General features: G+C 55.9%; 2 protein-coding genes across 4 annotated transcripts in view; one reads left to right on the forward strand and one right to left on the reverse strand.

Annotated features, from left to right (window-relative positions):
* The window catches only part of ANGPT2 (angiopoietin 2), a 58,244-nt gene extending 54,159 nt beyond the window's left edge, over nucleotides 1-4,085 (reverse strand). For both annotated transcript variants that reach the window (XM_066234645.1, XM_066234644.1), the window contains exon 1: nucleotides 3,267-4,085. In XM_066234645.1, coding sequence (XP_066090742.1) covers nucleotides 3,267-3,554 — 288 coding nt within the window. In that variant the 5' untranslated portion in view covers nucleotides 3,555-4,085. The remainder of the gene's footprint in view (nucleotides 1-3,266) is intronic.
* The window catches only part of MCPH1 (microcephalin 1), a 209,931-nt gene that overhangs the window by 143,267 nt on the left and 52,444 nt on the right, over nucleotides 1-14,220 (forward strand). The window lies entirely within an intron of this gene.

Here is a 14,220-nt window from a genome sequence, read left to right on the forward strand (position 1 = left end):
CACGGGACCCTCTGGTCCTCAGTTTCTCCCACTGACGGCAGTTTTGTTTGGGAAGCAAAGCTGCATGCATCGCTCAGCAGACATCGACCAGCGAGGAGCAGGTCCCCTAGCTTATTATTCCGAGTTCTCGGGATAATAAGCCTGATAAGCAGGTCCCCTAGCTTATTATTCCGAGTTTCTTACTTGTAAAGAAAGTGAAGGTTCTAAACTCAGGGTTGCAAATTTCCAGCCTGAGCGTCGGTCGTTTAAGGGGGAAAAAAACAACCACCGGTAAGATGACAGAGGAAATGTTTACCTCAGTTTCATAGGCATTAGTGGTATTTTTCAAAACATTCTGTTTTAAAGCACAATAGACTTTGCAGTTGTTTATAAATTTAAGGTATTCATCAGTGTGAAATAGTTGTTTATTTCCGTTCCCTGTTTCCTCTTATGGGGGGGGGGGGGTATTACATTCGGTTTCCTAGCAAAGACGCAACCCATTTTGCTAAGTGATTTGTCAGTTTTTATAAAGTGTGTTTAGAATCTGGGGCAGAGGTTCAGGGCAGTGGCAGGCTTCGCAGGGGAACGCTTCGGGCAGGGCGCCGTGGCGTGCCGGTGTGCCAGGCGGCTCTCACGATGCTCCCCATCCTGTCTGGCCCTGAGCAGACACTGAGCCTCCCGGCATTGTCCCATTCATACTCCTTGCTCATTCAGAAGTCTGACACCTCCCCTCACCCCCGCTGGCCGGCGGCAGATTAAAGGGGCAGGGTGGCATCTTTTGATGAGGCACAAAACAGCTTTTCTCGTCCAGAGCTCCCCAGCCGACTAACCACTCCCACCATGAATGCTTTTCATCTGCCCTGAAATTAACCAGAAGCTTGGTCTTAACTTTTCCTTCTTGATGCGTTTTCAAGTTTTCTTGAAAGCTTAAAGGTCTCTTTCTGTCTCTCTCTCATTTTCAGCGTTGCTCAGGGAGAGAAAGGAAATACAGACACACACCCTACATATATACACACACACACACACACACACACACACATATATTACATGTGTATATATATATGTAAACAGCCCTGAAGCAAAGGAAACACGGGAAACAATGACACGCGCAGAGCTGTGCTTCCTCGCTGGGAGCTGCTCTGTGGGTGGGGGGTAGTGTTGCGGTTTGTCTGCCAACCCGTTATATATTACCTCCCCAGCTGTGTGTATTATCATCACAGGTGACAAAACACAGGAGGAGAAAGCAGGCAGAGACACCAGGTCACTTTAAGTGGGACCATGTTTGCTCTTCTGCTCTCTTTCCCGAACCGGAAGCCCGACAGCCCAGTGAGGGTCCACTGACTGTCAGGTGCCTGTCCAGCACGCAGGCCCGGGGAGCAGGTGCTGAGCCCGGGAAAGGTAAACATTAAGTCACTCCCGGTGATATTTAGCTAGGTAGCTAAAGAAGGAATTTAGAAATACCGCCGTGCTGCTGCCCAAATATTTACTAACTGAACCTGGGAAGGGAAGACTTGGGTCGGCTCATGTCCTTTCCCTTCCTCAAACAGTGTCTCACAGGTCCCGGAGAACCGGGTTGTTTATCTGAGAGGAACACGAGCCAGCTGTTGGAATTTCAGGTAGACCTGAGGCGGGCTTCACTAAGCAAATACAACTTAGCGATTTGCATTTGGCAAAACATTCTTTTATGTTTCTGGGCTGTTTATCTGGAGGGATGACTTACCAGCTGGGCAGATTAGAATGTTTACTAGACGGCGGGTGTTTCCTGTGACCCCCCCAGGCCGGTGGCTCTGCCGCCGTGGGCAGTAGGGAGGCTCCCGGCCAGCACCGGAGCAGTCGGTAAGGAGACACAGTCGGCAGAGACGTGGGTCTGCCTAACGAACATCTGAACCTGCGTCCCTGCGTTCTTCGTAAGCTCTGTGCGTTCTTTACAAAATTTAAAAATAGCCGTGCAACGGGGACCCTCTCGGGAAAAGAGAGGGGCTGACTGGAAAATTACCCAGCGGGGCGAGCGCTCCGGAGGATGTCCCTAGTGAGTGGGACAGGGCCAGGGCCAGGGTCGGCTTCTGAGGGGGTCTGTGCTCCCCGTCCTTGGATGGAGGCGCTCGCCCGCTCCCACTGGCCGGCCAGGGAGTGCGGTGCTCAGAGCCCCATTCATTCCGGCTGAGGGCTCCCTCACAGCCGAGCCCTTTCCTCTCCGAAACAGGCGAAGGCGGGAGTTAATGAGAAACACAGATTAGGCGCCCAGATCTGTTCTGAGATTAAGGCAAGGTATCCTAACAGAGTTCACGGCGGAATGAAAGACGGCGCCTAATTGCACTTTTTCTGGGGCAAAGTTTTGAATGCAGGGAGCCAGCCTGTGCGAGTTCCTGTGTGGCTGTGATAGGCGCGTCCCCTCCCCCGCGAGCCCTGCGTGGGAAGTACTCCGGCACCCCACGGCCGGTCCCCTTGCCAGGGCTTGTCTGAGCCTCCCTGGAATACACGCAGTCCACAGAAAATGAAGTGTGTGTGTGTGGGGGGGGGGGTGGCATCAGTGTCAGTGGCTCCCAGCTTTACAGGAAACACAACCCCCTCCTCACGGCATTCGGGCAGCGAATCTGGCCCTGCGCCCCATCCCGCGCGGGTCCCCTTCAGAGCCAGCACGGGCCCTGCAGGGGCTGCGGCGCTGACCCCCCCCCCCCCAGCCCCCGGACACACAGAAACCTTGCTCCCTAATGAGTGATGGCCCCTGCGGGGTAAAGCCGGGCTTCTGAGAAACGTCAGGTCTGCCTCGTTCAATTTCCTCCCATTTACCGAGACCCGCAGTCTATTTTAGTAAATAAATTCAGGAAATTGGTGAAGCACTTTCCTCCATCCGCTAGGTATCAGTAATTAACGGGATTGTCACGTTTTTCCTGCCCCGGGCAGCGGCTGCCCTTGGCTCCCCCCACACACCCTCGGCCAGCCCCAGACGGCCCTTGAGCCCAAACGACTTGACCAGAGCCCCCGGCCAGGGCTCCTCCCTGTTCGCAGAGACACCTGGCTGTCCAGTTCCTTCGCTGTCCCCTCGGGCTCTCCTCCCCCTGTCCTGACACAGCGTCCGGCACCCCGGCACAGGGCACGAGAACTTTCTCGCAGTTCATCCCCATACTGGCCACCGGCTCCCCCTGCTCCCCTCCGCCCCCGCGTTACCACGGACCACCGGCTCCCCCTGCTCCCCTCCGCCCCCGCGTTACCACGGACCACCGGCTCCCCCTGCTCTCCCCCGCCCCCGCGTTACCACAGACCGGCTCAGCAGACGGAGCCCCTACCTTCATCAGCCACTGGGTGTTGTTCTCCATGATGCTCTCCAGCACCTGCAGCCGCTGCACCGAGTCGTCGTAGTCCAGCGGCGCGTCCCTCTGCACCGCGTTGGGCACGAAGGGGCCGGGGGGCGCGCGGCAGTTGTCCGTCTCCGGCAGCAGGAACGTGTAGCTGCAGGAGCCGTGCTGGACTTGGTACTGCCTCCGGCCGACACTGTCCATGCTCCGCCGAAAGTTGCTATAGGCTGCGGCCACGGCCAGGTCCCAGCTCAGAGCTAAGAGAACAAGCTGCCACATTCTTCCTCTTTCCTGTGGGCAATGAAGCAGCCGCTCAGCAAGCTGCTGGCCGCATGGGAGCCCGGTCCAGAGCGGTCTGTCCTCGCCCGGCAGCGCTCAGCCACACGGCCTAGGGTCCATCCGTGGGAGCCCAGCCCCTGTTCTCGGAGCAGCACGCTCGGCGTCCCGGCTGCCCGTGGCCCCTGCCGCAGCTGCTGTCACTCGCGCGGGAGGGCTGCGTGCGTCTGGAGACCCCTGTGGATGCTGCTTTGTTTCTCTGCCCCAGACTCTGCCCTGTCAGGATCCGCATCAATCACGCTCCTTCCCTTATATGATAAGTTGATAAGAGCGGCCAGACATGTGCAGCGGGCTGCTCCGCCCTCCTGGCTTGTCCCTTATCTTCCTGTAGGGGGTCAGCAGGCAGGCAACAGGAAAATCCCCAGCCCGCAGCCCGCCTGCCTGCAGCCGGGGCTGCAAGCTGCACAGACCCCCTGGGGGCCACCGCGGCTCCCGGGCATCCCAGGGGCACCGCCCTCAGGGAGTGTCTCCTCCAGAGAGCCCCCACCCACCCCCGCCCGACCCAGGCTGCACGGCTGGCAGCTGGCAGGACCCCTGAGGCAGTAACTGGAGAGCACAGGAGGGTGCTCCTGTTTTTCCCTTTAGGAAGAGGCAGACTGCAAGTATGTGAGGACTTCGGTTTATTTCTGTGATGGCAGCAGAGAGGAAGAAGCCTCACTCCTCTTGTAAAGGCTGCTTGAGCAGGGGGGGGGGGGGGGAGGCGGGGTCAGACGGCTCCGGGATTTCTGAACTATTAGCTCAGAGCCCGGGGTGCTCGTTTGCAACCAGTTTCGTGGGCAGATCGTGATTTGTTAAATCACGTTAGGAAGGTCTGCTTCTGAGCTCCGACATCTAATCTTTTCAGCACCATACCACTTCAGTATGCAAAATAACCCTAAGACACCTGGGCTGAGGAGAGGTCCCTTAAGCTACAGTAAATGGGGTGGTGTAAGCAGGACTTAATCAGAGGATGTGGCGAGGGAAACACATGCACTCCTGTTAGATCAGGGTGTGCTCACATCCCATCGTTTGCTGGCATAGTTTCCAGGATCAGTAAAATCCCTGCCACTCAGGCTGAGCCAGGCGGACCACTTCCCCTGTAAGGAAGCTCTGGTGTCCTGGTCTGTGATGTATTGTCAGTCCCTAATGGTATTCCTCCGCCCCCCACCCCCAGGCTTTGCTGCTCTGCTCTGTGGCTCTGTCAGTCCCCCAGGTGACTTCCTTGATGACCAGAGCTCAGCACTTCTTCAGACACCCACAGTCTGCTCCCTCCCCAGCCAGACAGCAGGCGGGACAAACACCACCTGTTCGCCTCTCCGCACACTTCACAGGCTGCGCACCCCGCACGGTGCAGATCTGGTGGTGCCCTGGCCGACCCCATCCACCTGTGAACACCGCTGTCAGTCTGTGTCACGCAAGGTCAGCTTCCAGGTGCGGAGGACGGACAGGCCACATGCTGAGCCCGGCAAGTGCAGGGGCGGCCCGCACACCCCAGGCACAGAGACCCGCAGTGCCCGCAGAGTGTGCTGGGAACACACAGGTGCCTGACGAGAGAAGCAGGCTGAGGCGTAGTGCCGGCCCACACACCTCAGGCACAGAGACCCGCAGTGCCCGCAGGGGGTGGTGGGCACACACAGGTGCCTGACGAGAGAAGCAGGTGGTGGCGTAGTGCCGGCCCACACACCTCAGGCACAGAGACCCGCAGTGCCCGCAGAGGGTGGTGGGCACACACAGGTGCCTGACGAGAGAAGCAGGTGGTGGCGTAGTGCCGGCCCACACACCCCAGGCACAGAGACCCGCAGTGCCCGCAGAGGGTGCTGGGAACATACAGGTGCCCGACGAGAGAAGCAGGCTGAGGCGTAGTGCCGGCCCACACACCCCAGGCACAGAGACCCGCAGTGCCCGCAGGGGGTGGTGGGCACACACAGGTGCCTTATGAGAGAAGCAGGCTGAGGCGTAGTGCCGGCCCACACACCCCAGGCACAGAGACCCGCAGTGCCCGCAGAGGGTGGTGGGAACACACAGGTGCCTGACGAGAGAAGCAGGCTGAGGCGTAGTGCCGGCCCACACACCTCAGGCACAGAGACCCGCAGTGCCCGCAGGGGGTGGTGGGAACACACAGGTGCCTGATGAGAGAAGCAGGCTGAGGCGTAGTGCCGGCCCACACACCCCAGGCACAGAGACCCGCAGTGCCCGCAGAGGGTGGTGGGCACACACAGGTGCCTGACGAGAGAAGCAGGCTGAGGCGTAGTGCCGGCCCACACACCCCAGGCACAGAGACCCACAGTGCCCGCAGAGGGTGGTGGGCACACACAGGTGCCTGACGAGAGAAGCAGGCTGAGGCGTAGTGCCGGCCCGCACACCCCAGGCACAGAGACCCGCAGTGCCCGCAGAGGGTGGTGGGCACACACAGGTGCCCGACGAGAGAAGCAGGCTGAGGCGTAGTGCCGGCCCACACACCCCAGGCACAGAGACCCGCAGTGCCCGCAGAGGGTGGTGGGCACACACAGGTGCCCGACGAGAGAAGCAGGCTGAGGCGTAGTGCCGGCCCGCACACCCCAGGCACAGAGACCTGCAGTGCCTGCAGAGGGTGGTGGGCACACACAGGTGCCCGACGAGAGAAGCAGGTGGTGGCGTAGTGCCGTCCGAAGGTCAGTGTGGACTGTAGCTGAGCCTGTGTCCTTCCGCATCTAGGGTGACACACCTTTGAAATGTCAGCGTGATCTCCTTTTCCAGACCCCTCAGGGCACACCACCAGCTAGGCAGAGACGCGGGGTGTCATTGTTCCCCTGTAATGTTAATTAGCACCTGCCCCCCACCAGTGTGAAAGTCCCGGAGATCTCCCCGCTTTGCCCCCCCCACCCGCCCTAATCGACCACCATGGGTTTCCTGGGACCCCCTGCCCCTCCCGCCACTGGTTCGGATGCCTGAAGTCGGCTGCAAAACTGCCGTTCTCCCGAGCACTGCGCGGTCCGCCGGGAAACCGCGGCTAAGTGGTTGTTGCCGGCTTGGCTCAGACAAACCCGTAAAAATTCTCCACAGGTTCTGACTTAATACGTCGACACAGGTGAACACAGTTACGATTTCAGTTCCTGGTGTACAGTGAGTTCAGTTCTCCTGGGATGAGCTCTCAAGAGATGTCACTAGACGTTTACGAGCGCCCCTCCTCTTCGCGGGCTGGCTCCCAGGTAACCTCTGGAGCCAGGTCCACACCCCGAGATCCACGAACCTCGCTGGGGAAAACCCCCTTCCTCTGCACCCAGCTCAGACTGAAATATTCTAACTGGGAAAGTCCCTTCAGCTGTGGAGCGGTCGGGACAGTGGCCGTGCCCGTGGCTCTCCCAGCAGCAGAGCTCAGAGACGCTTTTCTCAGGTGGCTCAGGCTCCCACAGGCCCTCGGCCCCGCGCCCTGATCAGACCCGTCCACAGGCAGGTGTCGTCACTGCACGTCTGAGTGAAGGGGACGTGTCACTTCCGGAGAGAGGCTGGTCTGCCACACGGGGAGACAGGGACCGCGCTCCGGGGGGACACAGAGCGGAGAGGGTGTCTGAGTCCGCGCGTGCTGGGTCCGTGCATGGTCCGGTCCGCGGAAGGCCGAGTGGAGAAGGGCCGCCCGCTCTGGCTGTAGAGACGCGGCAGAGCCCCGGGTCGGGGAGATCTGACACCAATGCTGAGCTTCTCCAGGCCTCAGTTTCCCTACACGTAAGACGGGTCTCCTCTCTCCGTCGGCTCTTTCTGGTAAACGGAACCGGTTCTGGTTCTCCACCGCGGAGTACTGTGACTGTGGTGTTCCCTGAATGTGAAGCCCAGGTGTAGGCAGAATTTGTCCTAAATTTATTTTCCACTTGAAAAGGCTATTTCAAGGCTTCTCTGATACCGCAGTTGTGGTATTCTAAGTCATTTCTCTGTACCTGGGGAAATAGGGCGCCTCAGACAGAGGGTGTCCCCTCGGCTCCTCCACCAGTTCTGAGCCAGAGGCTTCACGGCACCCTGGGGCAGGGGACGAGGGAGACGTAGGAGGGGCCGGTGAGGGAGGGGCCTGTCCTGGTCCTGGTGGGCTGTGGCCTGTGGCCTGGGCAGTGTGGGCGCACAGTAGAGCACAGGGCCGTCTCCAGGGCCCTGGCCCTCAGGCAGGTGGCGTGGCTGCTGCCCTACCTGTCCCTCCGGGTCACAGCGCGCCCTGAGCAGCCCTTCGTGGGCTCCGAAGTGGCAGTGACCAGCAGAGAGCTGGGGGGCCCTAGTTAGGCCGGGGGCCGGCACGTTCTCCTGCGAAGGGTCAGACAGTAAATGTCTTCTGCTTTGCCAGCCATGTGGACACAGACATTGGAATTTCTTCTAATTTTCACATGCCATGAAATAGTCTTTTCTGACTTTTTTCCCAACCATTTAGAAATATAAAAACCACTCCTAGCTCACTGGCCGTTCAAAACAGACCTGGGCTGCAGTGCGGTGGCCGCTGAGCTAGACCCCTGGGAGCTGCGGGGCGTGGTGTGGTTGTGAGGCCACCCCGGGTGCCCAGCCGGTGTGCACGACCTTCTCCCCTGCCTCCGGCCACGGTGCGGCTGGAACGGGGAAGGTGGACCAGGCGGGGTAGGGAGGACCAGGCAGGGTAAGGCACCTGTGACTGAGCACCTGCCCCAAGACAGAGCACCCCGTGGAGGCTGGGTCTGGAGTGCGAGGTGAGGAGACGCCCTGGGGACAGTTCCTCTCACGCAGGGCCAGCCCCGGGCAGGGCCGCCCGCTGACGATGGTCACCGAGGAAGGCAGCCCCCCCCCCGAGGGGGCCGCAGGCTGGGGCTGTGCCAGTGGCCAGCAGCGACCAACAGGACAGGCGTCAGCCCATGCCCTGGTCTAGACCCACCTTCGGCAGTTCAGGAAGAACCCTCCGCTGCTGGCCGTGGGACAGCTGCCACCGGGCCAGGGGACGCAGCCCCTCCAGCTGGCTGTGGCCTCCCTGATCCTCCAGGAATGTGGGCCCGGGTGGATGTAGGTCCTCTCTTGTCTGGGTCAGGAGTCTGACCGACCACCTCCTTCCGGAGACACGTCTAGATGGGGTCTCGGAGCCAGCAACCAAGAGACGCCAAGTCTGAACCAGCGCAAAGCCTGGGGTGGCCAGAAAGAGGTTCTGATTTGGCCGCAGGGTCTCAGCTGTCATTCCAGCAAGCCACTTTAATACTCGGTGTTTTATTGGGTAGTGACATTGTGGAACAGATCAGGGGGCACGTGGCTGGCCTGGGGAGGGAGGGGACTGGTTTCCAGACTGTCACACTCCCAGGAAGTGTGCATGGCAGACGTGTGGTTGGAGAAGCCCTCGCCGGACGGGAGGGTGCACGGACGCTCTCGGACCTGCCCACAGGGGTGTCTGTGCGGGGTCTTTCCGGAGACTCCGGGCTCAGCCTCGTGCCTGCGAGGTCCCACCACCTGGCACCCCTCTGTGCCCCTCACGTCCCCGCTGCCTGTGGATGTCCGCGGTGCCGGGGGCAGGTGCACGGGACAGCGGTGCCTTGATTTGGGGAAGTGCCGTGCCAGGAGGAGGAGCTGTCGGCGCTGACACACCTGAGAAGCAAGGCTAGGACCTCTGCCGACAGCCGGGCACACTCAGGACCCTCGGGGACATCTCGGCCACCTCCCCCACCCCAGCCTTTTCAGAATCAGCTGAACAACATCAGCCAACATGTTTACGTCCAAACTGATGTCCAGAGCGCAGGGAAAGCCACTAGAGAGTTCACTGGACATGAAGTTGTTAGAGAAAGTTATTTTTAATGCAAATTGTGTGCATTGGTGAATAAGAGCTAAAGAATAAACCACAACTGGCAAAAAAAAAATAAAAAGGTCAGCTACCCAAAGGCAGGCTCCCGCCAGAGACGCCTTCATGACAGCCACCGATCTCCGTTCCTGCCGCACCCCGAGATCCGCGGACCTAACTCGAAGACCCCAGACGGACTCCGGAGCCATTTTGCAACAACTTGGGCCCGCCTCTCACCAGGCCGCTGCTCGTGAACTAATCTTAGGCCCTGACTCTGGCTGGCAGGCTGCGCGGGACAATTCCCAGCCGTGGGATTTGAGAAAAGTACCAAAGGAAAAGCCCCTTAGAAGTTACCGTAAAGGGCAGATAAAGAAAGAAGGAAGCCTAAGTATATATCCACACACACGGGCGCACACGACCCAAGAAGGCGAACCTACCTCCTGTGGGGGGAGGGGGGAGCGACTCAGCGAGGAGGTCAGCTGTCCAGACGCAGCTCCCTGCCCGGCCTGGACCTTCGTGCTGATGAGTGTCAGGCCGTGGTTCCTGCCAGGGTTTTAACATGGCCGAGCTCAGGCTTTTTGGGGGGAGGATGATTTGCCGTTTCTCACTGGCTGTCACCTCTGTGCGCAGACACACGTCCCCCGTGACGTGAAGTGACGTCACGTGACGGAGTCGCGCTTGACGGATCAAGGTTCTCTGTGGCTGTGGGTCAGTTGGGGGCCCTGCACACGGCTGCTTCGGTCTCCTGGCCCCGGGGCATGGGCGAGGCAGAGACGTCTGGGAGGCGCGCACGTCTCGGAGGCGCGCACGTCTGGGAGGCGCGCACGTCTCGGAGGCGCGCACGTCTCGGAGGCGCGCACGTCTCGGAGGCGCGCACGTCTCGGAGGCGCGCACGTCGGCGCAGACGTGAGGGCAGGCCGTCTTCCTAACCTAGGAGAGTGCAGCCTGCTGTCGGCCGTCTCCACAGCCTCACGGCGCATCTGAGCTGTGTTCTCAGGTTTTCTGGCGTTAACAGTTTTATCCCCTGTCTTTGCCTCTTTAGTGTCGCCCGTTGGAGGTGGCTGGAAGGGTATGGTGTTCCCTTTAGAATTTAAAGTTCCTGCCTGACCTGTGGTGGCGCAGTGGATAAAGCATCGACCTGGAAATGCTGAGGTCGCCGGTTCGAAACCCTGGGCTTGCCTGGTCAAGGCACATATGGGAGTTGATGCTTCCAGCTCCTCCCCCTTCTCTCTCTCTCTCTCTCACTCACTCTCTCTGTCTCTCTTCTCTAAAATGAGTAAATAAATACAAATAATTTTTTAAAATTTTTTTAAAGAATTTAAACTTCCTGAAATGAAGTCTGATGCCTAGTTTAGCACAGTTTCCTGCTCTAGTTGCATCTGAAATAACTTATATTTGGAGAACCCACTGAGTGTGCCCACTGAGCGGGCGTCGGCTGGCAGGCTGCATGGGCTCACCTCTGCGGAAGGTGAGGGGACGTCTGTTTTGTTGGATTAAGGGTCTACCTGCCGAGGAGGGAGAGAACGCCCCCCAGCAGGTGTGCCCAGGCAGGTCCCTTTCCTGGGAAGCAGGTGCGCCCTCATCTGCGGGGCAGAGAGGCGCGCGGACATCAGGGGCGCGTCCGGCCACCCCTGTGACAGTTACCTGTGGCTTCTATGTGACAGCACAGGGTCGGTGCTGATGGGAGAGTCTTCACCGCCCATGGGACGTCGTGGGTGACTGTCACTCATCTTGTAAGCTCGCTCAATTAAACAGGTACCAGAAATTCTCGTTCATTCTCACACACCTGAGTGTGTGTTTGTGTAATTATGGCTAAAAGACGTTTGAAGAGGACAGATTTTTTTTTAAAGGAAGTTCAAAAGATTTCTGAATATTTTACAGTTTTTCCTGCCAGAAACCAGCACAGCATCTGCTAGAGAACATGTGTGTTTTACAAGCACTCTGTGTGTAATGTGTGACCGTAAAGATTGGGGAAGAAGAGCTCCTTATTTACTAGAGACTTGGGATGGATCCAAGTAACTTTTTTTTTTTTTAAAGATTTACTCATGAATGCCATGGATTTTTAGGAATATTTTGGTTTATATAATTCTGCTGTTATAAAAAGTTCTCCCAAGTGCTGTTTGATTTTTAAATATTTTCATTCTCTGATATTTTTATGAAATAATAGTTTATCATCTCATAAAAAAAAAATGCCCAAAAGGTCAAGGTACAAATCATAACTTTAAAAAGCCAGTGGGTGAAATTCTAAAACAATGATGAGTGCATTAGCCTGATAGTATTTTTGCCCGTAATTCTGTGTCCTGTTTTCTCCCTGTAGAATGTAATGCTAAACATTTTCTGTTACTGGGTTGGTGTCTGTGATGACATGACTCTGTCACCAATGACCTGTCTAAAATCAATAAAACCTTACCTTTGACGAACAACATTAGAAATTCTGAAGTGGGTTTATGAGTTATAATTGCATATGAAATGTACCTAAATTCATTTCAATAAGATTGTAGAGATTTCAAATTCTGTTGCTTGTAGAAAAATAAATGTGTCAAGTCTCTTATCTTAGCCATTCTACTAAAAACTTTATTTCTCTCAGAATGAATTTTTTTAAGTGGCTTAGGCCCTGGCCAGTTGGTTCAGTGGCTAGAGTGTCAGTCTGGCTTGCAGGTTCGATCCCCATTCAGGGCACATAGGAGAATCAACCATCTGCTTCTCTCTTCCTCCCTCTCTCCCTTCTCTCTTTCTCTTCCCCTCTCACAGCCAGTGGCTCGATTGGTTCAAGCATCAGCCCCAGGTGCTGAGAATTGCTTGGTTGATTCGAGCATTGGCTCCAGTCAGGGAATGCTGGGTGGATCCCGGTCGGGTTGCATGCAGCAGTCTGTCTCTCTAGCTGCCTTCCTCTCACTTAAAAAAAAAAAGGAAAGGAAAGGAAAAAGTGGCTTCATGCCCTCAACATTAACCTTTGTTTAATGTAACTTTATAAAATTTTATCTTAATTATTGAGAAACGTTTTAAAACAAGAGAGATAAAAATGTCGTGTGTGCTATTTACATGAAGATAGATGATCTCTCTTGGTTGTAGGTTAACATAAATAAAATCACTTAAGTCAAAGAAGTAAAACAGTCCAAGACAAGGCGCCCTTTGGGTATTCCCGTCCATTTGACTTGATATAAAAAATCTTCCTATGGGAAATTAGGCTTGATTATGGAGTTCCTGTTATGAAAAGTGTTTTTTGAAGAATTATATATAGTTTTTGAAGAATGATTCTAGAAGTATGGTAAATAGTTTTGCATAAAAGGAAATGATGCTTGCATTCCAGTGTATAAAAAACACTCCATGCCTGTCTTGTGCCCCATGGGCCCTAGGGGGCTGTCCACCAAAGATTTAAGTCTCTCCTGATCATCTAACATGGATACACTCCCCTTTTCTTCTCTCTCTTTTTTTTTTTTTTTTTTTTTACATTTTTTTGTTCAGTGAGAGGAGGGGAGGCTGAGCAAAAGACTCCCACATGGACCCCAACCGGGATCCACTCAGCAAGCCCAATAGGGGGCGATGCTCTGCACATCTAGGATCAGTGCTCCATTGCTCAGCAACCAAGTTCTTCTTAGTGCCTGAGGCGGAGGCCATGGCCAGGGCCAACTTGCTCCCGTCGAGCCATGGCTGCCTAAGGGATGGGAGTGGGGGAGAGGGGGAGCAGATGGGTGCTTCTCTGTGCCCTGACCGGGAATCGAACCCGGGACATCTGCACGCTGGGCTGACACTCTACCACCCCTTTTTTTCTTAACCCCTATCTTTTTCTGTTTCTTTGGTACTCACTCCATTAATAATAAATTGTTCTTCCCCAAAGTATGTCATTCAAGGAAAGGGTCTAAAGTCAAAGAAAGATTGATACAAAAGAAAGGTGAAAGGCAGTAAGCTTGCAAAGCCTGCAAAGAGAGGATATTTATGTAGCAGTGGTGTTTGAAACCCCTCACAGTAATAGGATAGTTACAGAAAGTAATATTCTTCTCCCCAAAATCCTAACGCATGTTTCAAGGACAAGGACCTTTTTAACCTATCGGTCAAAAGTTTTGCTTGACTATAATAAAAATTTAAACAAACAAAAAAAAGAACTGCTAAAGGTGTTACCTGTAGGAGCTTGCAAATGTCAAATCCACCGGCAGTGCTCGCCTGCTCCCTCTGCTGGTCTTATGACACATAACAGGCGAAAATCAACGGGTCTCAAGTCAAGTCACTAACGGACATGAGGTGCAGTTTAAGACACAGATCAAAAGACCATCATCTTTTTAATGCAGAGGAACTCCACGTCAGATGCAGAAGTTAATGCCCATTCACGCATACATCTGTGCGCACAGGCACAGTAAGAACTGCCAAGCCCCCGCTCAGCACACAGCCAGCAACTAGCCTGTCCCCTCTGGTGACCAAGCCACCAGCCCAGTGAGTGAGGCAACAGTAGAGAAGTAGAGGTCTGTGCCATCCATCCCCGAGAGGGGTGAGTTGGAGACCCGATCCTGTTCATAGCCCAGCTACGTACAGTCTGAAGTGGTCACTCCATGGTCCAGGGACAGTGCTGTGAGACCTCCCTGCTGACCTGGGTCACACCGAGCCCGGGCGCCACGCAGGGACGCCTGACTGAACCACCAGGGGCACTTTCAGTGACGTCTCCCATCGGAGTGTCCCCTTACTTAACAAGAACCGTCTGGCCTGGCCTGAGGTGGCGCAGTGGGTAAAGTGTCGACCCGGAACGCTGAGGTTGCTGGTTAGAAACCCTGGGTTTGCCTGGTCAGGGCACATACGAGAAGTAAATAGTACAAGTGGATGCTTCCCACCTCCCCCCACTTTCTATCTCCTCTCTCTTAAGAAACAAAAAAGAGCCTACTAGTCCCTCCGGTC

This window comes from Saccopteryx bilineata, chromosome 6 (genome assembly GCF_036850765.1).
Source record: "Saccopteryx bilineata isolate mSacBil1 chromosome 6, mSacBil1_pri_phased_curated, whole genome shotgun sequence".
Classification (NCBI taxonomy): Eukaryota; Metazoa; Chordata; class Mammalia; order Chiroptera; family Emballonuridae; genus Saccopteryx; species Saccopteryx bilineata.